Here is a 26,097-nt window from a genome sequence, read left to right as displayed (position 1 = left end):
AACTCTACCCTGAACCCAAGAGCATTTTTTTAAAGCAGACCCCAGGGACCCAGGACCGGGACTGGGACCTACATGATAACACTGTTGCGAAACCGTCCTCGCGGGAGTCAGACAGATAAGCCCTCCGCAGTTCCAAAAGCCTCACTGAAGGGGGATCTGATTCCACAATTCAAAACCCTTCAACAATACTAAACAGTGGACTGTCATGCGTCTGGAAAATATAACCATTTTTGAAGAATGCTTTCCAAACCACGTAATGCTTTTAAAGCTGTTTATCAAAAGAGCTGGATGAGCAAGAGTGGCCTGAAACAGCGTGTCAGCTGCTACAGGGTCGCATGCCCCATCCGAATTTCCGTAAGCGCTCCATCATTCTCGGCTGTCCGGCCTCTGGCAGACAACAGATGCCAATGTTTGCAGGCATTCGCTACATAACTTTTACCCGACAAGCCTGGCTCCGGGACAGATTTCCATGTCATGTGGGGCTTTTGGCTGAACTCTGCTCGAACCCAGAGGCATATCATTTACAGCAGACACTAACAATAGTTTGGGATCACCTGCTCTTCACAAGCGGGTTCAGAGCAAGTTCGTGGCCTCCACACACCTTTTCCAGTGCGGTTCTCATCCACAAAGCCTGAGCGCCCAGGTGGGTTCCTCCACCCAGAATCCCAACCACGTGACTAGCACAGGTTTGGAGGCCTGAATTTAACTGGCTATTTTTGAGCGAAGAAAGAGAATGAATGGGAAAGACAAAAGCCCGACAAAGCACATGAACTCCCCGTCCTGGCACGACCGCAAGGGGTCGGCAAGTTTTCACAGAAAAGGGTAAAAGTAAGAGGTAAAGATAGAATCCCCGCTTCACTCATGCTCAGCGCCCCATGTTCAGAGAGAACACCGACACAAATGCCATGTCGGGGGCCCTGATTACACGCCACATGTCATGCCAAGGGCTTTATACACATTATGTCATCGAATCCGTGGAACCCCCCCATTGAGGTGGGCATTATTATTCCTGTTTCACACGAGTCAAAGGAATTTCACCTCGCAGACAGCAGGGGGAAGGACATGCTCCAGGCCATAGCTAAGAAATAGCAGCGAGATGACTCAAGCCCGGGGCCTGCCCTCTGACCTCGCATTGCAGACATGGGAAGCAGGCAGTGCTGTGGGAGCCCCTTCTTGGTCCCTGCGAATGCTTGCTTTCTTTTTGCCCTGGCTACCGCCGGGCTCCTTCCTGTTTCTTCTCCAGAACTGGGGAAGACCGGTGATTTTATGTTCTTTCCACGTCTTTCTGAAGCAAGCGCTTCCCTTTGAAGAAGGACCTCTTGCCCTTGGAGTGTCAAGATAAGAAAACTTTCAGCAACTTCCCTTGGAAACTACAAAACACCCATCAGCACCCAGGATCTAAGTACAGTTGCTCACCAGCTGCCGGCCCCTCTGAATAGCTTTTATGGTTCAATGAGGGGTGGTGACAGGGACATGTCACTACCGTGGGGTGTGCTATTTCTTTCATGTTCCTGGCATCTGACAAGAGCCTTCCACAACCTGTTTCTTTACAACACACAGAATGAGCGATTAAAGACTGGTACCAGACTTAAAGTTGGGGTTGGGACCAGCAACTACCTCTCTCCAGATGCATCCTCAATCTTCCCGGGAAAGAAGGGCCACTGACCACCTAAGCGGATGCCATTCAAAAGTTGTCCTGATGATTAAATGAGATAATGCGGGTAAAGAACACAGAACATCGTAAACACTCAGAGTAAAGGTTTAAAAATGTTCGCAATGATGTTATTATTTATGAACGCCATCAAACCGAAAAGAATCTTTTAGCAGAAACAACGTATGTGGATTTCAGTAGAGCCACATTAATTCAGAGCTACTGGTTGGATGTGGAGGAGAAAAGACATCAAGAAAAGATGAATGAATTAGTGAAAAATCTAAATTATAGGACTTCTGATTAAACATGACAGATTGAGTCCAGAGACCCCTCTAAAGCGAAAGCAAAGGGATATAAATGGCACGGATCCAACAGGATAAAGAGAAGGTGTCAACAATATTTCAGAAGCTGAAGAGCAGATGGACAAGTGGTGCTGAGATGTAAGCCTGAGGGAGTAGCAGCCGCAAAACAGTGAGCCAATGAGCGTGTTAACCCGAAAGAAGGAGGCACTGAGGCGCTGGGAAGGCCTGGGGCATCAGGGAGGACCAGGGAGGCAAGCGGTGAGCTGGTGAAAGCAGCAGGATTGGCTGAAAGTCTGTAGAAGAAGCAGTGAGACTGGAGGTTCCTCTCCCCCTACTCCCGCAGTCTGCCCTCCAGCAGAAGACAAGCATCAACAGGGTCCCCAGAGAGAGCCCCCCTCTCTCCCCCCAACCCTGTGTGCTGATTGGTACCTCAGCTTTAAATAGGAGGAGAATGGACAGTCAAGAAGCACCAGATATCTCGGAACTGTCTCTATGCAGCAAAGAAAAAGACCAAAAAAACAAACGGGAGAGGACGAGGGTGCTATCTCCGCAGAGAAACTAGAGGGCAGGGGGCATCTAGGGATAACTTTCCAAAGGAAAAGATGTAACAGATCAATTACTAAACACATGTTTTTGCCACACCCACAGCACGTGGACATTCCTGGAGCAGGAATTGAACCTGAGACCCGAGTCACTGCAGTGACAACACCAGATCCTTAACTTGCTGAGCCACAAGAGAACTCCATCAAATACATTTTAAAACACATATAGAAGAGGGTATGGGAGTTCCCACTGTGGTGCAGCAGAAATGAATCTGACTAGGAACCATGAGGTTGCAGGTTTGATCTCTGGCCTTGATCAGTGGATTAAGGATTCGGTGTTGCTGTGAGCAGTGGTGTGGGTTGCAGATGAGGCTAGGGTCTGACATTGCTGTGGCTGTGGTGTAGGCCAGCAGCTATAGCTCCAATTTGACCCCTAGCCTGGGAATCTCCATATGTCATGAGTGTGGCCCTAAAAAGCAAAAAAAAAAAAAAAAAAAAAAAAAAAAAAAAAAAAAAAAAAGCAAAAGAAGAGTGTATGGATGTATCAGTAACAGGCAGAGGAAAAATCTTTTTTTTTTTTTTGTCTTTTTTTTTTTTTTGTCTTTAGTTGTTGTTGTTCTTGTTGTTGTTGCTATTTCTTGGGCCGCTCTCGCGGCATATGGAGGTTCCCAGGCTAGGGGTCGAATCGGAGCTGTAGCCACCGGCCTACGCCAGAGCCACAGCAACGCGGGATCCGAGCCGCGTCTGCAACCTACACCACAGCTCACGGCAACGCCGGATCGTTAACCCACTGAGCAAGGGCAGGGACCGAACCCGCAACCTCATGGTTCCTAGTCGGATTCGTTAACCACTGCGCCATGACGGGAACTCCTTTTTTTTTTTTTTTTTAAAGTGGTTACTGATTCCAGGGAGAAAAAACAAACTAGAAAGTTAAACCGAAAAGGAAACATAGTCAGAGTAACCTATGTGGCTTCTCTGCGAATGCCACTTACGTAGTCACAATACTGCGAAAAAACAGAATCCTGATCTACCTGAAAAGGATGATATAACCGCAGTACATTGAAAAGTGGGGCAGGGGTGTATATAGAGCAATAGGAAGTCAAATGTTGTCAAGAAATAGCACTATCCTCATTTTTTCCCCCTGTTTAGGAACATGGAGATAAATGCCTCCAAACCGAAGAAACAGCCAAGGTACTGAAGGCGGTTGCCTCTAGGGGCCCAGGAATCAGAGGTAGGAAACAGGGCCACTGGCAGTTGGTTTTTTATTTCAGACACACAAGTTTTCGACTTCTAAAAGTGTGTCTGTCTATGGATTTACTTTGATAAAATAAAATTTAGAAAAGATTAAAAATGGGTACAGGGGAGTTCCCATCGTGGCGCAGCGGTTAACGAATCCCACTACGAACCATGAGGTTGCGGGTTCGGTCCCTGCCCTTGCTCAGTGGGTAAACGATCCGGCATGGCCGTGAGCTGTGCTGTAGGTTGCAGACGCGGCTCGGATCCCGCGTTGCTGTGGCTCTGGCGTAGGCTGGCGGCTACAGCTCCGATTCGACCCCTAGCCTGGGAACCTCCATATGCCATGAGAGCGGCCCAAAGAAATAGCAAAAAGACCAAAAAAAAAAAAAAAAAAAAAAAAAAAAAAGACCAAAAAAAATGGGTACAGGGAGAACATTATGGTCAAAATGATTTTTTTAAAACACTGTTCTTATTAATTGTAGAAACGAAAGAATATTTGGTAAGTATGTAAACGGTGAGAGAACAACTGAAAAATCAAGAGGTCATTAGCCAGTTGTAAACAACTGGTCAAACAGCAATGATTTGTTTTGAAAGGGCTGTGGGGGAGCTAATAATGTGGAAAAAATGCCTGTAAGTACCAAATAGACACCAATCAAGACACACATACAATATATGCCACCATACAAACGGAATTTTGTTGCTTTCAGGAACAAATAGCAAGTCAAAGCACTAATAAAGGGCTACTTCAAGAAAGGTATAGGGAACTTGCTTTAATGAACGGATAAGACTAACTTAATATTAACCACTAACAGCCTGATGATTCTCAGAAATCTAGAAGAGTCTCCAAAGCAGTCTGTCCTCTAGTACTTAAATCTTCTCCGTACCGGATACCTATTATATGCCTGGAATACAGTAGGCAGTCAATACTTCACCACTTGATGAATTTCTACTGTCAGTTCACCTCCGTATGAACCACTGAGCTCACCAAGCAATCGGGTCAGAATATCACGAGTTCAAAACTGGCTCCGCTGAATTAGTGGGGCCTCTCAATAGCGCAAACAAAACATCAAAACTCTGAGGTTCGCATCTTTTCAGTAAGGATATGAAAGCGTTCATCCATGGTAGTTTGGCCTCTGATGCCTTGGGAAGTGGGCAGGTGCCAGTCTTACTACCCTCACTGTGCTGCTGGGGATGCTCAGTACAGTCTGCGGACCAAGGAGCCCTGTCCTCTGTCCAGGCCGGAGGTACTCAGTGAGGTCACACTGGATTCAACCAGCCCCAACCCACCAGGGTGAGCCAGGACTCCTGTGACCTGTACCCCTCATCATGAGATGAGAAGTTTCGCTCTGACTCTGCTTTGAAGTTTTCAGTGGCCCCTGGGATTTTATGATACAGCTTGGGTCACCCCTGCCATTATCTATGTTTGAAGTATGTTTGGGGAAAATCGACGAGGAGCTGTCTCTGGTGTTAACAAAGAACAACTGCCCCATAAAAACCGCTTTCCACAAGGAGTTCAAAGGAGCTTATCCAAATAGTCAGGCTTTATCCTGCTCCACCTAATTTGCTAGGGTGAAAAACGGAGGTTTTGCCAAGTCAGCTCTGACAGAGATACACCTTCTCGATTTCCTGCGAGCACTCACTCAGGGCACTGCTGCCACAACCAGGTGGCCTTTGGATAAGATGGACCTTTTGCGCTTTGAAGTAATCTGCTGTGCACTCACCTGCTGCTAAAGTGAAAATTTATTGGGATGGTAGGTTAAGGTGAAGGATTAAATTAGGTAAATGATTGTGAGAGGTCTTTCTGATGCGTGATAAAATCTCTCCAATTGTTACTTCAAGAAACCCAGTAAAAGTCGGGAGCAAACCAGGAGGGCTGACAACTGTTGGCAGAAAGCCAAAGCGAAGCATCACATGACAGCGGCTCCTACAGTTGAATCCACATTAATCCACCAATGCCGATATGTGCCATTTATCAGCCGGGTGAGAGATCATCACCAGAGCTCCAAACAGTACAGCCTGTCGGGGAAATGAACCAGGGACAGGTATTTGTTGGCCAGTGGCATATTCATGGGGTCACAGAAGGTGCAAAGAGTGGCATTGTTTTACATCTTTGAAAAATCTCTTTAAGTCTTGCTTAATAGAAAACAGCTGCATTCTCTTATCTGCTTCCACACCCCATCTGTTGCAATATCACATATTGTGTAGTTTCTAGAAAACTCTGCTGTGCATTCATCAGAGAATATTATTATAAAAATACTTGTTTATCTATCTATGAATGAATGAATATATAAATATATAAAAATAGGTTTGACCTTACAGATCTCTGAAAGGTTTAGGGGTTCCTCGGGGGTCCTTAGATCATATCTTGAGAGACTCCATTCTAAAAGGATCCATATGTATAAATTTTATGCTAATTAGAAATAAGCTTCCTCTATGAATTACAGTAAATCCACTAAGGATATAGATTGGTAACACTGTTAACCTGATTTGAGTTCTATAAGCCCAATCAATATAAAACATTTTTTCTAGGGTCAACTGTGATTAAAATGTTTTCCTAACTCAATCTCGTTTCCCCTCCCCTAATTTGACAAATTAGTGAGAAACTTAGCAAAAGTCTGTCTTTGAGAGGCAGTCTGGCAAAAGAATACGAAATACAGGTACAGGGGCCAAGAGAGTCAGGCTGGATTACACTCACACCTACATTTTTCTCCACCGAAGATTACAAGGCTTTACTTGTATCTTTGTTTTGGTTTTTTCTTTTCTTTTTTTTTTTTTTTTTGGTTGTGCCCACAGCGTGTGAAAGTTCCCAGGCCAGGGACTGAACCTGCACACCACGGCAGTGACCCCAGGTGCTTCAGTGACAATGCCGGATCCTTAACTGGCTGCGCCACAAGGGAACTCCGCAACGCTTTATTTGAAAAACAATGCTACAGCCTTCTGCTCTCTGGCTCTCCGCTAGCCCCCTGGCCTCTGTGTAGCACAGAATCCTCTTACTGTCAAAGCGCTCCAGGAGCCAGGGATATGAACGGAAACCTGGACCCTCTCTTTAAGGGAGACCCCAATTTCATCCTGAGCAAAGAGGAAGATTTTATAAGGGAAGACCACGACAGACATAGGGTTGCCATCAAGACCCACTGCCTCTGTAGAGGAATTCTACCAACAGTAAGTGGCTTTTCGTTCTTCTCTAATACACATTTTTCTCAGGGAGCAGTAGTCTTCTGTTTCTCCTGAAGTTCAAAGCAAAAATCTCAAATGCATATTTTACATAGGTAAGATTGGGTACCATTCCAGAGTTTTAAAAATCAAGTCACTGAACAAGGAAGGAGTGACTACATGTTCAAAGGCTAGACGCTTTCCTTTTTAAGTGGAAGAAACCAAAGTCAGAAAGCCATCACAATTTCCAGTCTATTGTCTTCAAGCCAAGACCTACTAGTTGAGATACCAGGATGGTATACTAAAAATGTACATGTCTGAATTCAATTTATTTTTACTTTTGGAAGCAGGATAGTGCTGTTTTCATAAAGCCAGCCATGTCTGCAAGCCAAAAATGGCAAAAAATAGACGTTCTCCTTTCTAGAAACGATTATAATGTACCATGACCAAAAAAGTGGTTTTTTCCCTAACAGATAATCTTGCATACAAATGAGTCATGGGATTTCAGAAATGGAAAGGCTTTTCTCAAATATGTGTGTTCAGGAACACACACACGCTTTTTTTTTTTTTTTCCATCCACAGATTTGAGCTTTCCATAAGTTATAATGAGCAATGCATCGTCTGGAGCCTTTGAGTGAAAGGGGAGCACAGTGTTTAGGGTTCAGCAAGAGGGAAGAAGTCTGTCTTACTAAATAAGCTTTCTGTGCTTGTGTTCCTGTGACAGGAATTTTAACTTAAAAGGCAGGAAGGATTGTTAAGATGTTTCTTAAAAATACCGTATCCTGTAACTTCATCAGCTTAACATCAGGCCCGAGTGAGGCACTGAACCCCATTAACGCAGCTCTGAGCGCTGCTGTGGCTTCTGGGTTTGCCAGGAGGAGCAGGGGAAAGGATCCATCTGCCTTCCAGCGTTCTTGGGAAGGGCCTGGTGTGGCGAGATCAGGAGAACACTAGGCCCTCACCTCGCGCGCACACCCAGGGGCGAGGAGAGGACAAAGGGGCTCCCCTAGAGCCACGGAGCCCCCTTTGGACAACAGGACAGATACAAACAGTCCCTTCCCTTCAGTCAGATGCAAAACTCATTTTTCAGTTTCACTGAAATCGAATTCCTTCTCATGATAAAAGTGACATGTCACCTCACGCACTTGCTGCCCCCAGCAGCAGATGGCGACCAAGTTGATAGATAGATGCGCCCCAAGATGAGAAACAGAGCCTCGGGGTCGAACCTGTGCTAGGCTCTTGCTTTTCACCCGGACCAGTAACTGTGTCTTTATAGCGGTGCTACGAGGGTCTATGGAACTCATCTAGAAGGGTATCCTGTACTTCTTAAATGAGCAAGAGGCAGTGGCTATGGGATGACCTGGTCTATCTTTCTGAATGGATAATGAGAAATAGTACCTTATTAAAACCAACATGGGATAAACTGTAAAATTCACTTATAGCTTTAAGATAAAAGAGACACTTTCCAAGAGATGTTGAACTTGATTGGCCTCCAGCTATGTGGGGTATCAGTCCACCCTCCTCTGCCTTAGAGGGAACACTGGTGGAAAAAATTGAGAGTATTGTATATTGTAACAAACGTGAATTTTTATCAGTTATTTTACTTTTGAAAGTTCCCTATAGGCTTGACTCAAACCAATTCTGCTTGATGTGGTATATGTAACACCAAGAAGAGCAAATAAATGGCTGCTTTCAGAGCAGAACAGTTAGCAGCAGGGTTGCTGGACTAAGAGCAGGGGATGCTTTTCCTAAATCCCTTTGCTGACTTCCTTCTCACCTGTCCAGCCTGACAGCGTTCAGACTCTGATGACTCATGGGGGTCTTAACCCTTTTATCTTGGGTAAGATGCAAACAGGGTAACAAAAAGAGCTTTTCCTTAAAAAAAAAAAAAAAAAAATCCACTTCATTTTCACATCTATGAGGCCATTAGTGGAAAGTCTCCATTAATTTCCAACAAATTTTTGGTGGCATCTTGGGAGTGTTTTCATTGAAGAAATCGAATATGCTCACCATCAGTCTTTTCTGTGAGAGCAACCAAAAGGTTACTCCAAAGCTCTCAGAGCAACGGGGATTGACGTCTACGTGTATCGTACAAGGGTCCTGGGATTCCAGAACATTCTCAGAGTCTGATGGCTCTGTTCGTAAAGACAGATCTGTCCTTTTCCTTCAGAGTCCCCCTTCCTCCTTATCTAACTTAAATAATGAGATAAGCTCCAACACTCCTGAGCTTTGCTAAATTAGTTTAAATATTTCAAGTCCTGCCAACTCCCACTTCTCCCCTCCTCTTTTGGGTCTTGACGAAAAAGGTGAAGAAGTATTTTGGAGGAAACCTCAGGGTCTCGGCTTCATAAATCCTCATCTACTACTTCCTTGAAATGGCACATGACCTACAGTCCACAGTGCAGGGTATTCAGAGCAATAAACAAGCAAATACACAGCTCAGGGTCAGGCCCTCCTCTCTTTTCCACGGTGTTGGTGCCTCCTATTGTGAAATGGCTGCTCCTGGATCTCTGCAGCTTCCGAACGAAGTATCATTTCAAAGACTCCCGGCAAATAGCACCACACCGGCTGAGAATGGGATGTGCAGCCCGGCGGCTGCCCTGCTCTGGCCAGGTCTCGTCAAGGGCAGCGGGCTTTTCTACATTGCTTCAATGGCACTGCGAGTGTGGCTGTGACTGTGCCATTTTCATAAACTTTCCTTGGGAACAGACAAATGTGGCTTGATACACGTAGACGAGAAGATGCAACCTGAGCCAGCAGAACGTTGCCTTGGAAAAGGCTTCCTACTTCAGTTCCAAACCACACATACTTGCACGGTTAACAAATGCAGCAGGGGATATTGGTCCCAGCATTCATGCTGAGGCCAAAGGCTCTGCTGTCCTCCGCCCTCGCCTCTCCCCCACCCCCACCTGCCTGCCCGAGGACTGTTAGATGGCGTGGAAATTTCGGGGAAAAGCTAGGTGGCTGTCTTTCTGAAACGCCTGCACACTCCAACAGGGAGAGGAACCTGGAAGTATTTTAATCGAATAGAACTCAAGTTGGGGGGGGGGACTCCCTATAAATAAAATCATGTTCAAATAAACACAGAAAGGAGCCAATATTTCCTGTAAGGACACTTTTCAGAGGGATTACTGGAAGGAATAGTCTTTCACAGTTTTATGGCTCACTTTGCTATCATCTGCTTAAAATTTGGATCATTTAAAACATAGATGCTAAGATCTAAGCCTTCACTTGGATGAAATATCACAAAGGAAGCAGAAAGTCTCATTCCAAGAGCAGACTTGGAGGCTGAGCCCTGGGACTCCTGGGTTCTATCCCTGGCTCAGTCCCTAGGCTCAGGTCAGCCCTCGGTCAGAATCTCACTTCTAATCCCTTCAAATCATTTGTTAGTCCCTGTTGTCTAAACAGTGGGGAAAAACCCTGAGTAACACCCCTGGATCCTGTTCAATCAACTGGGATGGTTGGAGATGGTTAGAACTCACTTCCAAGAAATCAGGGTGATTTATCCCTAGGTAGAACCAGTACGTTTCTAAGAGATCACAGTGTCATCAGAACAAACCCTGAAGGCACTGAAACATTTTTCCACCTGCAAAAATCTTTGTGCTCCTTTAATGACTTTCAAAAGTAATATCACCCAGCATGTTATAGTTCTTTATAGTTTCCATAGTAAAAGAGCTCTGGTTGGGCTTTTTTTTTTTTTTTTTTTTTTTTTTTTTTGTCTTTTTGCCTTTTCTAGGGCCGATCCTGTGGCATATGGAGGTTCCCAGGCTAGAGGTCTAATCGGAGCTGTAGCCACCAGCCTACACCACAGCCAAAGAAATGCGGGATCCGAGCTGCATTCTCGACCTACACCACAGCTCATGGCAACGCCGGATCCTTAACCCACTGAGCAAGGCCAGGGATCAAACCTGCAACCTCATGGTTCTTAGATTCGTTAACCGCTGCGCCACGATGGGAACTCCTGGTTGGGCTTTAAATCTCTCAGAAATAGAATAAACAGGTATATTTATCCCCAGTTTATAGAGAAAAAACTGCGGTTTCTTGCAGCTAGGAGGCTTGACCAAGGGCCCCAAGCTAATAAGCAAGAGGGCTGGGACCCAGTGCTACTGTTCTCTAGGTCAAGTGTTCTTTTCTCTCTAATGCATGATGCCTCATTAATAACCCTACTTTTGGACCTAGACGAATGGATACGGGAAATCAGTTAAAGAGTTTCAGAAGACTCTGTAATGCCTTTCAGTGCAAGGCTAAAGGGCCAGATTTCTTACAGGCCCTCAGTTAGCCTGCGTCTAGCACGTGCTAACTGCGGTCATGGCTTCCCCCTTTCGGCTCCTCCAGGAACAGAGAGGAGAGGCGGCAGTTTATCTCCCCCGCCTTTGAGCTTCCATGTCCGCAGGTCCATGGCTACCTGGCTGCTCCTCATTCATCACTACAGCTTTGTTTCTAGGAGGAGTGAGTGGAAGATAGCAGTTCTAGCAAATTCAGTTAGACAGCCTGATGGCTGTTTGCTCTGAGGCGAGCTGCAGAGCTGCTTTGTCCCCCTTTGCCTGGAACGTGATTCTTTCTTCCTTCACCCGGCCAACTGGTACTTATACCTCAGGTTTCATCTCAAACATCACTTCCCTAGAAAAGGCTTTCTTGACCCCATTGACCAGACGTTAGCAAACCTCCTTCAACTTCTCGCCTTTTGCAGTCCTAGAGTCTCACAGCACTTTGTAAATCTCCCGTGTCATTTATCACAGTTTTAGCAAATAATTTTTCATGTGATTGCTGGCTTTATGTCTGCTGCTTCTCAACTGGAAGTTATTTAAGACCAGGGACAGCCTTGCTTTCTGCTATGTTCCCAGGCCCGAGTTCTCAGGCAATTTCCCATCAATATTTACCAACTGAAAATGAAAGTGTGATGGATATACACTGGCTGACACCAAAAAGAACCTTCTGTGGCAAAGCTGGACAACTGGTAAAAATGACAATAACACCTTTCTTTTTGCAGCAACCATTCTGTGCCATTCTTGTGGCTCTTAAGAACCCAAACAAAGCTTTATCAAGACTTCCAAACTGACTTTGTATAAAATGCAAGTGATTGCCTTCTGCTCAACATCATTTAAGTTTGCAGCACAAAATAATAATATTTAATATTTCTAAAACTTAACTGGTATACCTCAACCCCCTTAGGAAACAAATCACTCAGCTCCTTGACCACTTTGGGGTGTTAAGGATAAGGATGGATCTTCTGGATTCTCTTCGGGGCCTGGATTTGCTCATGCCTCATTAGGGTCCTACTGTTCTGACCAAATACTAGATAGAGGTGGACTTCTTGAGCTTTGAGCAAACGTGGAAAAATTAACTGGAAATACTTCTGAAGCCTCACTACTGATCCTCTCCCCAACTTCATAAATGCTTCACAATATACGCGAGCCCTGTTTCAGTTCTGCGTCTGAGAATAGAATGTAGCTTAACTAAAGTAAACTCTACAGACCCTTTTTTTAAAAAAGCAGCTGCTTCCAGATGGAAGACATTCTGGCAGGACATATTACGTGGTCCCAGTCTACAATCCTAAGCATTTCCCCTACTGCAGCAATGTGTCACCAGGAAGGTTTCCTGGTGACAGAAAATGGATTCATTTTAATTGGGGACAACTTCGCTTCAAATTCTATTTGCAGGAGCGACAGGGTGTGGATGGCCCAGGCCCGAGGCATTCGAAAAAGGCTCACTAACTCACTCAGGGAATATCTATTCACCAGGCAGCAGCAAAATCCTTCTGGGCTTAAGTGGAGTCCAGCTTGGCCGGGGACTGTAACATTCACTATGCCCTTTGTTGATGAGATCCCCAATTAGTCACTCGGAAAAAGGGAGGCTAAAATAGGCCACTAACGAGAATAGCGAAGTTAAAATAGCCGGACTCTGTGGGGTTTGGAGCCACATGGGCTGTCGCTGATCTCCTGTCTCAGCTGGTATCCAGGCAAGACAGCACCCCACGGAAGAACTGCCAGCGTCCTTGGGGAGTTTCTGTGAGGTTAGGGGACTCGCTGGCCCTTTCAGATGGAGGGAGAACCAAGAAGGGACAGACCCGCATGGTGAACGGCAACTGTGGGGATTCCAGAGCCGCACCGTGGGCAAGACACAGCCCATGGCCTGGGAGTTTCTTAATGGGCGCATGAGGGTCTAGCTGGTTTGGTGAACAGGGGAGGTCTGTAAGGGTGCAATCAGAATTCAGACTCCTCTGATGAAGAAAAATGACATCACGCACACGTATATCCAGTATATGCAGATACAGATAGACAGATACAGATTTATCTAAGTATAGATCTGGAAACATTTACGCCAGATTTTTCATGTATTTACATTAGGCAGGTCAGGTTACATGAATTAAAACTTTTAAAAATCCCATCATTAAGTCAGACAGTGTGTGATTAAACACATCAGTATGGATTAGGAGAGGCAGCAGACCTGGGGCTGGAAACTGCAAAAGCCACTCCCCACCCCACGACCACTGACCTGGGGCCACTAAGTGTGGCTGTGTCTCTCACCGCCTGGGCTGTTTCTGATGCAAAATCCAGGGCGCCCGCTACTGGCTTGGTTACAGTGCCAACAAGCCCTTTCCCAAGGCCAGATATGAAACCGCTGACACCCCCTTCTGTTTTCACACCTTCCACGGTCGAGGTGATAACACTGGTCAGTCCACCAATGATACCTAGCAAAAAAGACAAGGGCCACTGTAACCTGGCCAAGGACAAAAGCAAAAGCATGTAAAGCCAAACCCCTCAATTCCAAGCACCCAGCAAGGCAAACTTAGGGGCAGAACGGCCCTCTCTTGATAGGCCACAGGCGGGCCAACTCAAGATAGGGAGGTGTGCAGATGTGCCCACTGAGTTTAGAGTTAGAGAATGGACAGTACAAATGAGTCAGAAGTAAAGTGTTCTGGACAGCTAAGAGGTTCACAGTGGCTACTTTTTAATTCCAGAGCTTGAACAGCATATGGGCAATCAGGAGAGGGTGCGGATGTAGGATTAAATCAACAGACTGGCAAAGAGGGCCCTTGGGGAAAGCTGGGATCCTATAAAATATAAGGCAGGGAGATAATTAAATATAAATCGTTAGTTTTCAAGGAATAGTGTGTGAGTGGCCACCACCACCAAATGCCTGAGATAGAGTAGAAGCTATTGCCCATTTTGCTAAGACAGGTGCAGGCAACTGGAGTGAAGGGTGCTGCCCTGACGAAGGGTTCACGCCAAGCTGCCAGAGCCAGCCGGGACCCTCGATGGATCAGTCCAAAGGACTAGACTAGGTCAAGAAGACATTCCCTTTTGAGAGTTGACAGCAATGACCTTAGAGAGCCTCAAAAGTGGCCAGAAATGGGCAGAGGCTGGAGAGGACACAGGCGCTGCACAGAAGATGCATTTCCAGGATTTGTGCCAGGGACACTCACAGGATGTTTACCCTTTGCCGGTGGGGGAGGAGGACGCTCTCTAGACTCTTCAGCTCTAGTGAGACAAATTGGTAAAGGAAATTCCTTGGGCGAGAATGCACTAACAAGTCACAGCATTTCTTTTGGATTCTGGGTCCGTTTGCTCCAGTGAGGCGACACGCCTTTCCCACACTTTTGGACAAAGTTGATGGTAGAGACAGAATGTAACTGAACCTGGGGCCAGCAGGGCCTACAGAGAGAACGAAGCCTGACTCCCAATCTTTAAACAAGAGGGATTGAACCGATTCTGGTTGTTCTCTTTTAAGGGGTTTTTTTCATCCTGAAGGAAGGATCTCACTCTAGGCTGCTGCTTTCATATAACCCAGAGCCCAGGGGTCCTCCCTGGATGATGCCACGGGTTCCTGGTCTTAGGAACCTGGAGGTATTGCACATAGCATCTGGTAGATTCTTGGTTGGAAGAGGGTTTGCAACCTCAAACCCGTCACCCATTTTCCCGGCACCCTGGTACGTCCACCTAAAAAGTGAGGATGGCCAGGCTTTCTCTCTGCACCATGAGGGTGTGGGACAGATAAAGGCAATTACACATAGCAAAGCACTTTAAAAGTCATTCAAAGTCAGTCCTCTAATAGTCCGATGCATATCATTACAGTTACTAGGAAGAATGATTAAATTGTATTCCAGATGACTGTGCAACAATCAACTTTTCAAGTCCATAAACAGATTAATTTCAGCTAAATTTTACTTGTAGCTCAATGTCTCCGTGCTTTCTGGTTGGGCAGGCTTAGGAAAAGCAGAGGCACTTTGATCCAAACCTCACCATTAGGAAATTTGATAAACAAAAACTCTGTCCTAAGCATGAAGAAAAAAATACGATTTTTTTTTATTATGTACATTCCTTCTTCCTCCAAGGTCAGATAATCAAGATTTGATCAGGTGTTCCCGTCGTGGCTCAGTGGTTTACGAACCCAGCAAGTATCCTTAAGGATGCGGGTTTGATCCCTGGCCTCACTCTGTGAGTTAAGGACCCAGTGTTGCAGTGAGCTATGGTGTGGGTCATAGATCCGGCTTGGATCCCGCGTTGCTGTGGCTGTGGTGTAGGCCAGCAGCTATAGCTCTGATTCGGCCCCTAGCCTGGGAGCTTCCGCATGCTGCAGGTGTGGCCCTAAAAAAACACCTCCCCAAACCCTAATTAATTAACTAATTAATCTTGACCTAACTCTGATAAGCTCCAAACTATGCCTAAGAATCTGGTCCACACACTGAGCATGAGCCATATACCAGGTACCAGGTGAGGTACCACAAGTAGCAAGGTGGACACGAGATGGTCTTCATGCTCTCCTGGCCTCACTGTCTATCAGGAGAGCAAAGCCCACCCAGCTGGCTACACCCACAACCCAGAGCCCTGGGTGCTCTCATCAGCACTGATTCTAGCTGGGGACAGTGGTGCTGGCCAGTGACATCTGTGTTGGAACTATGGGTTGAGCAGGATTTTGATAGGCAAGGCTGTGAAGCAGAGGAGGGGATGGCAGAAGAAACGTGGGTGGGCAAGGACCTGGAGGTGTGTCTGGGGAGCAGGACGCAGCTCTGGGTGGTGAAATACAGTGCAGCTGGGGGACAGGGGCGGGAAGAGCTGGTGGCGTTTACTTTCCTAGGGCCTTCAATGCCAGGCTTAGAAGTTGTTGCCGCAACAAAAGGCAAATGAGTCAGATTAAAGCATGCAAAGTCAGAAGTTCAGACAAATAGAGAGACTTCTTTCCATGCCATCACCTCCATCTTTTGGGCACATGGATTTATAATCCTTGTGAATGTATATTTATACAAGACTCAACAACATCTGGGCCACCAACCTGGCAGCCAGTTTCACGATTGGCTTTCTCTGGAAGGAATGATGGGGAAGCAGAAGGCATGCCTCGAAGCGGCAGTCCTACATGCTAAAGAGGAGTTCAGATGAGTCCACCTCAGGACTCTTTGGGGACAGAAGCCAGAGAACAGGAAGGGACTGCAACGTGCACAACAGTCTGAAAAGGAATGAAGAGTCCTCACAGGCTGAAACATCTCAGTTGCAAGAGAAGCTGGAAGGCTGGCAGGCACACCCAGACACCAAGCTAGGATTTCCTCCTGCAACTGGGCAGGCTGTGAGGCGCCTCGGAGGCGCCCTGGCCGAAGAGCCTGTCTCCTCCAGCCTGGTGTCACATGACTCACCGTGGGCCAGGCCGTGGATGCCAGCTACCAGGTGCTCACCGCTCGTGGCCGCGTGGTATCTGATGTACTCCCGCTCCGACTGATGGCGATTGTCCATCGTCTTCCCCAAGCCATCCGAGAGCGTCCCTGCAAACTGGAGTGAACGAAAGACAGACAGAAATGAGTTTTAAAGCCCTGGCACTCTTTTGATTATTTTAATTATTTTAAATAAATACCTGCCCTTGCTTCTAGCTGGGATTCAGTACATACTGGCTGAGAAAGAGAGATTAACGGCCGAATTACATACACCGTGCATCCCAGAAGAGGGATATTTCAAGCACTGGATACAGATCGAATTGTGGGATGTTTACAACTACTGGTGGACTTGCAAACAACTACTATAAATTCACGACAACATTTACCTTCCTATCGGAAACCTTACTGAAAAAGTCAGGGTATAACCAAGTGGCCCGGGGGAGGAGAGGTGAGCTTTGGGTTCTGTAACGCTAAAGAAAGAGGCTCTTCACTCCCAAAAAAGCGGGATTCAAAATAGGAAATGTGGCGAACTGTTGCTTTAGGACCTGACATCCAAAGTTTTAGAGATACGAACCGCTCCAAAGTCATGCCTTTTCTTTTACTTATTCAAGAGTTTACCAAGTGCCTAGGTGCCCAGCCCCGCTTGTCAAAAGAAAAAATGAATTACTTGGAAAGGTTAACAGGTAGGTCACCGCCCATATGAAGTGGTGGACTTGAACTCAGGACTTCAAGTGCAAAGTCCTCCCCGACAAGTCAGAGAGATTTTATTTATCCTGGCTTACTTTAACCAGAGAGGCTGTCTCATCCATCAAGGCTGGATAAAAAGGACATAAAACTCTGTTTTGTCACACGACAATTTGAAAAGGTTTAACGTGACAGTTAATAAACCACAGGGTACTTATCCTCATCATTCAGGCACAGAAAGGGGAGGATATCAAATATATAATTAACCTTCTCAGGAAGGATCTACCAAAACAAGTGGTTTAAGTGCCAATGACCCAGGACTAACCTTTTCGAAAACTCACAGGAATGTTATTTAGATATTGAGCTCAGAGGAAAGATTCAGGGCAAACAGCCCGCCGCGAAGACCCGGTGCACTGGTGGCCTCGCCAGGGGAAGGCCACTTCGCTCTGGTTTAGTGAGCAGAGGCACACCGATCTGCCCCAGAAGCCATCGATCCTGAGGCTTCTGACCCTGGGGATGAGGGAAGGTGAGTTCCGGGCACAGAGAGAGACCAGAGGAAGAACCAGCAATTCCATGTAGAGCCACGGTCCCTGGAGCAGGTCACGGGAGCTCGGTCCCTTTACTCTGACCAAATGCTTTCACTATCTAGGATAGTGATCACGGACCTTTCTGGGGATGCGGTCCCTAGCGTCACTTTCTCTTTGCCTAGTCCTCCCTGTCACTCCTTGTCTAATCACAGAACTGAAGTTAATGAAAATTAATTATATACTTTCCTTTAGGACAGAGACACCACAGGATTTTATGTCAAGCAGGGGCTTTCTGCAGGGACCCCACTTGAGGGGCACTGTGGGCCATGAGCTCAGGCGTCTGGCCAAACCGGATTCGTCTCAACCATCCCAGCAGCTCCATGACCCTGAGCCAGGGGCCGGCTACTGTACCTCCCTCCCGGCATCTGGAGGTACGGCATCGTGGCTGAAAGGATTAGTGACAGTGGCTCAGGGTATGGAATCTAGTTAGCATTCCTACTGTCATTATTAGTCAGCTAATTATTAGTCCAGGGAGGATCATCCTGCACCATTTGAAGAAAGCCTTTCGAAGGTTTAGCATTATGCTCATTTACACTAGGCTTTCACGTTAAAAAACAAAAAACAAAAAACCCCTCTCCTTCCAGCGGATAAACACCAGCCTTCAAAGTAAATTTGTGGAGTGGGACCATCTATAACATCAGAGTGTTGGACTTGGTGGTTTCCAAAATCCTTTCCAGCTCTGAAGCCTGTGATCCGTGGTCCAAGTGAGAATGTCTTTCTTAAGCACTTTCTCTGGGTCCCCGCACAGATGTAGGTGCTGCAGAGGATACAAACAACAGCAGCCTCGGACCCATTCTTAAGGATGACAGCCTCATGGGGAGATAACAAGGCCATACACAGAACAGCCAGCACCGAGAGCCCGGGACGCAAACTGACCGTACGCCCTTGGGAATCGAGAGGGGAGGGGACACGCGGGCCTTGTTTTGGAAAGCGCCTCTGCGCGTGTGGGATTATGGAGGGTGCCATGGTCCTCACTCAAGAGCCAGACGAAAATGCCTCTCCCTGACGCCACAAAGGAGGTGAGAGGATGATTCAACTCTCACTCTCCCGGAGAAGAGAGCATCTTCTTGGGAGAGATACTAAATGAAGGTCCCATCTACTTATTTCCGGCAGCTGACCAGAATGAAGTTAAAGACCTCATAATACCTTTTCCCCTAAGAGAACATGGGAGAATAATCTAGGCAAACTGCCCCAAACCAACCCCTCTGCCTTAACTGCCCCCTGTCCATCCATAAAACAAGTTTACTATCCAAAGCTTATGAGTGAGCCCATGCCAACGCTTGAGCCCATGCCTCAAGGCCTCCAAGACACTCCCAGCACCGACTGGTCTTGGGTGTTCTCGTACAAGAACCCATGCTGACCTCAGGAGGATGGGATAAGATGACCTAAAAGACCACTCTTCCCTCTCAACGGGGCTTCACCCACATGCTTCTCAGGGCCCTCACCACTGCGGGGGAAGGCGCCTATCCTCCTCAGCTTACTCCAGGACCTCCGCCTGAATGCCCACCTCTCGTCTATTAAACCACCACTGTGCAGGCCAACTGAACTTGTCCTTGGCCTCTTGGGAGTGGACGTAAAGAGTACAAAGATATTGTATTAACAGGAAACGACTACAAAAGCCTTCACCCCTAGAAATGCGACTTTGAGAACTTGGAAAACTTGTGACAAAGGAGAAATCTGTGATCCAACCAAACCCGTTCTGATGAGAGGTTAAAAAGGTTTTACGGGGAGAGATGTTTTATAGGAATTAAGCCAAAGCCAGTCAGATGAAGAGTCAAAGGCTGGGCTTGAGGCCAGTCCACCAGGCTTCTGGGTATTGAATCCAGGGCACCACCAAGCTTGTGGCCGTCTCTCACTGTGGGAGAACTTAGTCATCCTTAATGCCATCTCTCATTCCCCACCTTGGTGGAAAGGAAATCACACCCTGCATCTTATTTCTCCCTTAAAGACAGGGTGAGAAAACATGGGCTGGAGAGGGAGGTGACTCCAGTAAGCACCCTTGATGGGTGCCCTCCGGAACTGGTCTTCCCTAAGGCTGGCAAGTGTTTTACCCACGTCCTTGACTTTGAAAATGATCATGGAAGCAGAGCAGAGATACCCGTAAGAGCTACGTCATCATGGGGGAGGGACTGGTGCAGGCCATCCTTCACTGCCTCGCCCCAGTTCTGCCTCTGCATTTTAAAAGAATAGCCAAGGAGTTCCCGTCGTGGTACAATGGTGAACGAATCCGACTAAGAACCATGAGGTTGCAGGTTCGATCCCTGGCCTCACTCCGTAGGTTAAGGATCCGGTGTTGCCATGAGTTGTGGTGGAGGTTGCAGACACGGCTTGGATGCCCACGTGGCTGTGGCTCCGCCATAGGCCGGTGGCTGCAGCTCCGATTGGACCCCCAGCCTGGGAACCTCCATATGCTGCAGGAGCGGCCCTAGAAAAGGCCAAAAGACAAAAAAAAAAAATAAAAAAATAAAAGAATAGCCAAAAAATGTGCTGAAAATCAAACTCGTGTTGAAACTTTTTCACAGCAGATGCTCCAAATGGGAAACGAGGACCGGAGGCAGATATTCAGACAAACACAAACTAATCCCAGAGGCACTGCAGAGCATCAGGATGCGAGCAAGTACAACTGGGCTCTGCACCCCGTCCATCAGCGAATCAGTCACACACGAATGGAACCCCTGCTCTGTGGCAGGCTCGTGAATGAGAAGCATAAATCAGAAGTGGTTTCTGCTTCCCGCCTTCAAGGAGGGAAGGTGGGTATGTGGCTTAACAGTGAGACACTGACACCTGAGTTGGGTTCTGACTGTGACATCTGATAGCTGCAAGACTAGTGACTTCACCTCTGTTCTCACTCGTCAAACGAGAGTGAGAACAGCCATCCACAGGGATGTGTGAGAATTAGATCATACACGTGCAGCACGTAGCACAGAGCCCGATACAAGAAGCAGTCAATAAAAACGGTGTTGTGTTACTTGAACTTCAATTTCTTCCTGTGCAAAGTAGGTAAAGTCAGATTCCGAGGGGCTGTTGTGAGGGTTAAGTGAGAGGATGGGCGGGTAGAGCCTCTGGCAGGTGCATGCCCAGTCAAGTGGGTGTAAAAGCACCAGAGCAGAGAGCACAGACCAGCGATGGCAGGGTAATCTGTAGCCGCTCTGTAACTCCAGTTGGTATGAACTACACCTCAACACCAGAGGAGCGTTTGCAGGGACCTAAGTCAACAGAGCTCATTTGGTAGCAATTCCAAGTCCACGAAAAAAACTTAAGGCTGCAAGTGAACACTGTCCTAGCTACAGTGAAAGGCTCCGAGGAATGGAATGTCCTTCAGAGGGCCTGCTATTACCCTGGCAAAGACAGCACTGATTTCCCCCTTCTTCCACTGAAGGACGCTTTAGCACATACCACGCTTGTGAATTCTGGCCACAGTCCAAAGCCATTAATTTCTGTAAAGCCATATTTTCAGCAAGGGGGTAAAAATCTCAAAAATATCTCAAGATGCCAGTTCTACTGTGTAGCTGACACACGCTACGATCAGTACCCCCCTTTCCAAAAATAATCCCACTGCCTACACAGAAATGGAGCCACGACAAATTAGCCTGGGTTTGGGACCTGGCTCGGAACAGGGGATTTATAAAACTGAAATTCAAGGAGATGCTGGAGTGATGCAAGAGAAAAAAATTCACACTGCGTCCCTCTGTTTGGTCCTATCAGTTTCCCTGGCCCTTTTAGGATATTCTGCAAGCATGAGATGCCAAAGATAGTTGGCCAGTGTCACAGGAGCCTGGGCTTGAATTTCTCCCCAGCTCTGGGGTTCTTCTTTCACAGTTATTTACCTAATGGAAATTTCCTCTTTAGTATCCTTGCTCCATGAGGAATTGCTGGTGACAGCATCTTTCTGGTCACCAGGGCAGATGCGACCACAGAACAGAAGTGATAGGAGTCTGCCTGTGAGGGACAGTCCTGCCTTCTTCCAGGAGGCTGTACAGCCATAGGACTCAGTCGCCAGCATAGCCCCAAATCTGATCAGCATCCCCTGCAACAAGAGATGCTAGAAGGTGGAAACCCAGAACCCCCAGTGACCCTGTGCCTGAAGGAAGTCCACTGACGAGAAGTCTGCGGGGGCTGCCCGGATACAGACAAAGGCAGGGGCAAGAGTCAGGTTCTTCCTCTGCCACTTACCAAATATGCATCTTGGTGAAAGCTGCTCAACTTATTGGAACCTCAGTGCGGTTTTGAAAAAACGAGTCTAAAGGGCTGCCTTGAAGGGTTAAGGAAATCATGCAAAATGCCCACACAGTGTCTAGCACACATGGGGTCAGGGATTGTCCCAAGTTTCTTACAAGCAATCTGGAGGCTTAAACTTCAGAGTCATTTTCGACTCTGCCAGTTGACTGGTAGGAAAACCTCCTTCAAGTCATGTAAGATCTAAGTCACTTCAAAACTGATGTTTTCAGCACTTCACTCATATTGTTAACATATTCAAGCTTAAAAGGATTCTGGAAGTGTGAGTTCTGCCTTGACATTGAAAAACCCTTTTGGTGGTACTTGTGATCAGGGCAGGGTTAAAGGAGAACGTGATCCAACAAGCAGTGGCTGTCTGTTGATGACACAGGGCGAACCAAACAGCTGGTCCTCACTTAGCTAACAGTGGAGGAGCGCGCTGGGACTCTGAAAACTGGGTAAAGAAGAAATCAATAGCTAAGGTGACTAAGAAGGAATAGCCAGTTGTGAAGGAAGAAATCCACAAAAATGTCCTGTCACAGAGCCAAGCAAGCAGAAGTCAAGAGGTGAACTTGAAAAGAGTAGTGTTGGTAGAGACTAATAACAAAAGCCATCTTAGAGTGGACTGGCATTAGGGAAAAAAAGGCATGGCACAAGTTGCAATTTAGCAAGAAAGAGGTATTTTTGGACCCCAGATCTCTATCCACTAGAAGTGGGGCAGGTTTGTCTGTTTTCAGCTCTACTTGGTTATAATGATGTACAGTCCTGAGAGTAAAAAGAGAAATGAGAAAGAATCCCAAAGAGACCCTGAATAAGAATGGTGGACATTTTAAAGCTAGGACTGGCATTCTACTCCAGTTAATACGCCTAAGCCAATGACCTTGGGTTTGTTTTGTTTTTTTTTCTGGTGGCAGGGGGTGGGGGGGTTGCCTCTGGAGATCTAAAAAGCCCTCCTACCCTAAGAAATACACCATGTTGCTATTTCACGGGTGAACACTTATCAGGCAACAGACACTCCTTTTCAGTTAAGAAACAAAGTCATCTTAAACCACCCAGAATTATCTCAGCACACAAGGTCTAAACATAAGCAACAAGTCAGACCTCAAGACAGTCCCGGTTCCTAACAAGCCCAAGACACACGCCTGCTGAATTGGCAAGTCTCTCTTGTTCTTCTGCAATGCTGACCCAGTTATGAACTCAGATGTTGTTTCAGATTAATCTAGAAGCTCGGAGTGGTTTGAAGCACTCTGGGAATAGGATTTTGCTTTTTTTTGCAAAGGACTGGTAGAGTTTGCAGTAAGGCTAAAGGCACAGAAATAAATAGAATACACACAGGTAGCAACAAGAAGACTGATTTTCAGCAACAGACATGTATCATGGTTTAGTCAAATCCAGTTTTCTCCGTTTTCCCCACTGGTTATGCAGCATTGCATGGGAAGGACAGACCTCTAAGCCTGGCTGTGGGTGTGATGGTGTCCTGGCTTTAGCTCTGCTCAGCCAGGCCTCGTTGCGGGCTTCCCCCCAGAAGGGGAAGGGGACCGCTGAGGAGCCATCATCCGCTTGTCTATAGCTGAAAACCCTGAGAAGCATGCGGGGTGGGGGTGGGGGGGAGAGGGGCAGAGGCGCTTTCCCTACAACGGGTGCTGGTCAAGGGGTTACACCTTCCCACCCCACGCGGCCTCCATCTGCCAACAAGGTCCAATGGGCAGAGATGGCCTGTGCTCAGGACTGAAGCGTGAGAGGGGCCGTGCCGCGGGGGGATAAATCTCTCCAGGATGGTTATACACACGCCTGACTTGGCAGATGAGTTATTTCAACACTAGGAAAGCACACAGGCTTTGGGGAGCAAGGAGTCCAGATCTCAGTATCAGCCAGGTGAACATGAGCAAAACACACACTCTCGACGGGGATCAGCATCTTCATCTCTAAGACAAGGAGGACGCCACCCACAGCGTTGCCGGGTTAATTCAGAGACCGTGGTTTTAAAAATACTTGGGGGGAGAAAGCACAAAGCCACGTGCAAATGTCAAGGGTTATTCCTGCACATCCCTTCCTTTCCTCTCCCCGCCCTCCCCAGCTGAGTCCCGCATGTCTCATCCTGTAATATAGGAGTCACCTCTCACCCGTTCTGGAACAAAGGCAAAAGCATAAAGAAGTCAATTATAAATAGACGAACATCTCAAAATGTAGAAATTTAGAAATGAGACGGAACATTTCACAATAGAAAAGAAGCTCCAACTTATCTCATTCCCAGTCACAAGGACTTCATTCTTGTAAAGCACGCTATATTTCAAATGAATAGCTATATTCTCTTTAATGCCAAAGGCTGGGAAGAAAGGAGAGGGTGACATCATAAATTGTAATCATAGATGCCAGGCACCCGTTTAAGCTGAGCTTCTTACCAAAAAAGTCAAGGTTGTGTTTTTCAAGGGTTTGAAATTTTTTTTTTTTTTTTTTTTTTTTTTTAGGGCTACACCTGAGGCATACAGAGGTTCCCAGGCTAGGGGTCTAATCGGGGCTACAGCTGCTGGCCTACACCACAGCCACAGCAACATGGGATCTGAGCCACATGTGTGACCTACACCACAGTTCACAGCAATGCTGTGAGGGAGGCCAGGGATCGAACCGCAACCTCATGGTTCCTAGTCGGATTCGTTTCTGCTGCACCATGATGGGAACTCCAAGGGTTTGAAATATCTTGACAAGATTTTTTAGAAAAGAAGTCTTTCCCCAACTGGTTTCTTCAAATAAATGAAGTTTTAAGTGAGCACGCAGCAGACCAGGTAAAGGAGAGCTTCCACGTGCTGAAGGCCAAAGATAACTTCGAGAACTGTAAACACAGGCCAGCGGTGTTTACTGGGTCTCAGGCATTGTTCTAAGGCTTTGACACCTATGAAATCATTTATTAGTTTAACCCTCACAACCACCCTATGAAGCGGATTCTATTATTACCCAGTTGTACAGAGGAAACTGGCAAGACCACGGGTGGAGGGAATGAGTGAAACAGGAGAGGGAAGTGAAGAGGTACAGGCTTCCAGTTACAAGATAAGTGAGTCATGGGGATAAAAGGTACCGAGTGGGGAAGAGAGTCAATCATGTAATATCTTTGTGGTGACAGATGATAACCAGACTTGAACGGGACCATTTTGAAATGCAGAGAAAGAGCACATCTCCGTGGTGTACACCAGGAACCGTCAATTACACGCCAACACTCAAACAAACTTACAGGAAAAGAGATCAGATTTGTGGTTCCCAGAGGCAGAGGGTGGCGAGAGAGGGAACTGGACAAAGGTGTCAAGAGGTATAAACTTCCAGTTAGAAGACACGTAAGTACCAGACATGTAATATACAATATGGTTCATATATTAACACTGCGGTAGAATATATATGAACGCTGCTAAGAGAGTAAACTGTGGAGTTCCTGTCGTGGCCCACTGGTTAACGAATCTGATCTAGGAACCATGAAGTTGCGGGTTTGATTCCTGGCCTTGCTCAGTGGGTTAAGGATCCGGAGTGGCTGTGAGCTGTAGGGTAGGTCGAAGACATGGCTCGGATCCCACTTTGCTGTGGCTGTGGTGTCGGCCGGCAGCTACAACTCCGATTAAACCCCTAGCCTGGGAACCTCCATATGCCGAGGGTGCGGTCCTAGAAAAGACCAAAAAAAAAAAAAAAAAAAAAAAAAAAAGAGAGAGAGAGAGTAAATCCTAAGGGTTACTATCACAGGGAAAACATGATTTTTCTTCCTTTTACTTTGTGTCTTATGATGGATGCTCACTAAATTTACTTGGTAATCATTGTATGATGTAAGCCAAATCATTATGCTGTACACAGAGCCATATGTCAATTATATCTCAATAAAACTGGAAGAAGAAAAAAAAAAAAGACACTAGAAAGACCATGATTATCTCCAACAAAAGTCTGCTAAGCCGCTAAGTATCTACACACGCTCGACACTGAGTGATCGATGGAGACAACCCAACTGTGATCCTTGTTACTGTCTCTGTGGAGAATCCCTTCTTGATTGCCAGTGAAAATCTTAGAGAGCCCAGGTAGACATCCTTCCATGCCAAGCAGTGGTGGTGAC

The 26,097-nt window shown here is 46.7% G+C and overlaps 1 protein-coding gene across 12 annotated transcripts in view; it reads right to left on the bottom strand.

The window, feature by feature from the left end:
* VPS13D (vacuolar protein sorting 13 homolog D) overlaps positions 1-26,097 on the bottom strand; it is a 257,392-nt gene that overhangs the window by 38,702 nt on the left and 192,593 nt on the right. For all 12 annotated transcript variants that reach the window (XR_002344909.1, XR_002344910.1, XR_002344907.1 and 9 more), the window contains 2 exons: positions 16,513-16,645; positions 13,380-13,575 (listed from right to left, as the gene is read on the bottom strand). Coding sequence is in view for 7 of the 12 variants with exons in the window: in XM_021095374.1 (XP_020951033.1) it covers positions 13,380-13,575; positions 16,513-16,645 (329 nt within the window). In the remaining 5 variants the exon portion in view is untranslated. The remainder of the gene's footprint in view (positions 1-13,379; positions 13,576-16,512; positions 16,646-26,097) is intronic.

This window comes from Sus scrofa, chromosome 6, assembly GCF_000003025.6.
Source record: "Sus scrofa isolate TJ Tabasco breed Duroc chromosome 6, Sscrofa11.1, whole genome shotgun sequence".
In the NCBI taxonomy this organism is placed as follows: domain Eukaryota; kingdom Metazoa; phylum Chordata; class Mammalia; order Artiodactyla; family Suidae; genus Sus; species Sus scrofa.
The sequence above is the reverse complement of the archived record's forward strand: the minus strand, read 5'-3'. Positions and strand labels throughout refer to the sequence as shown.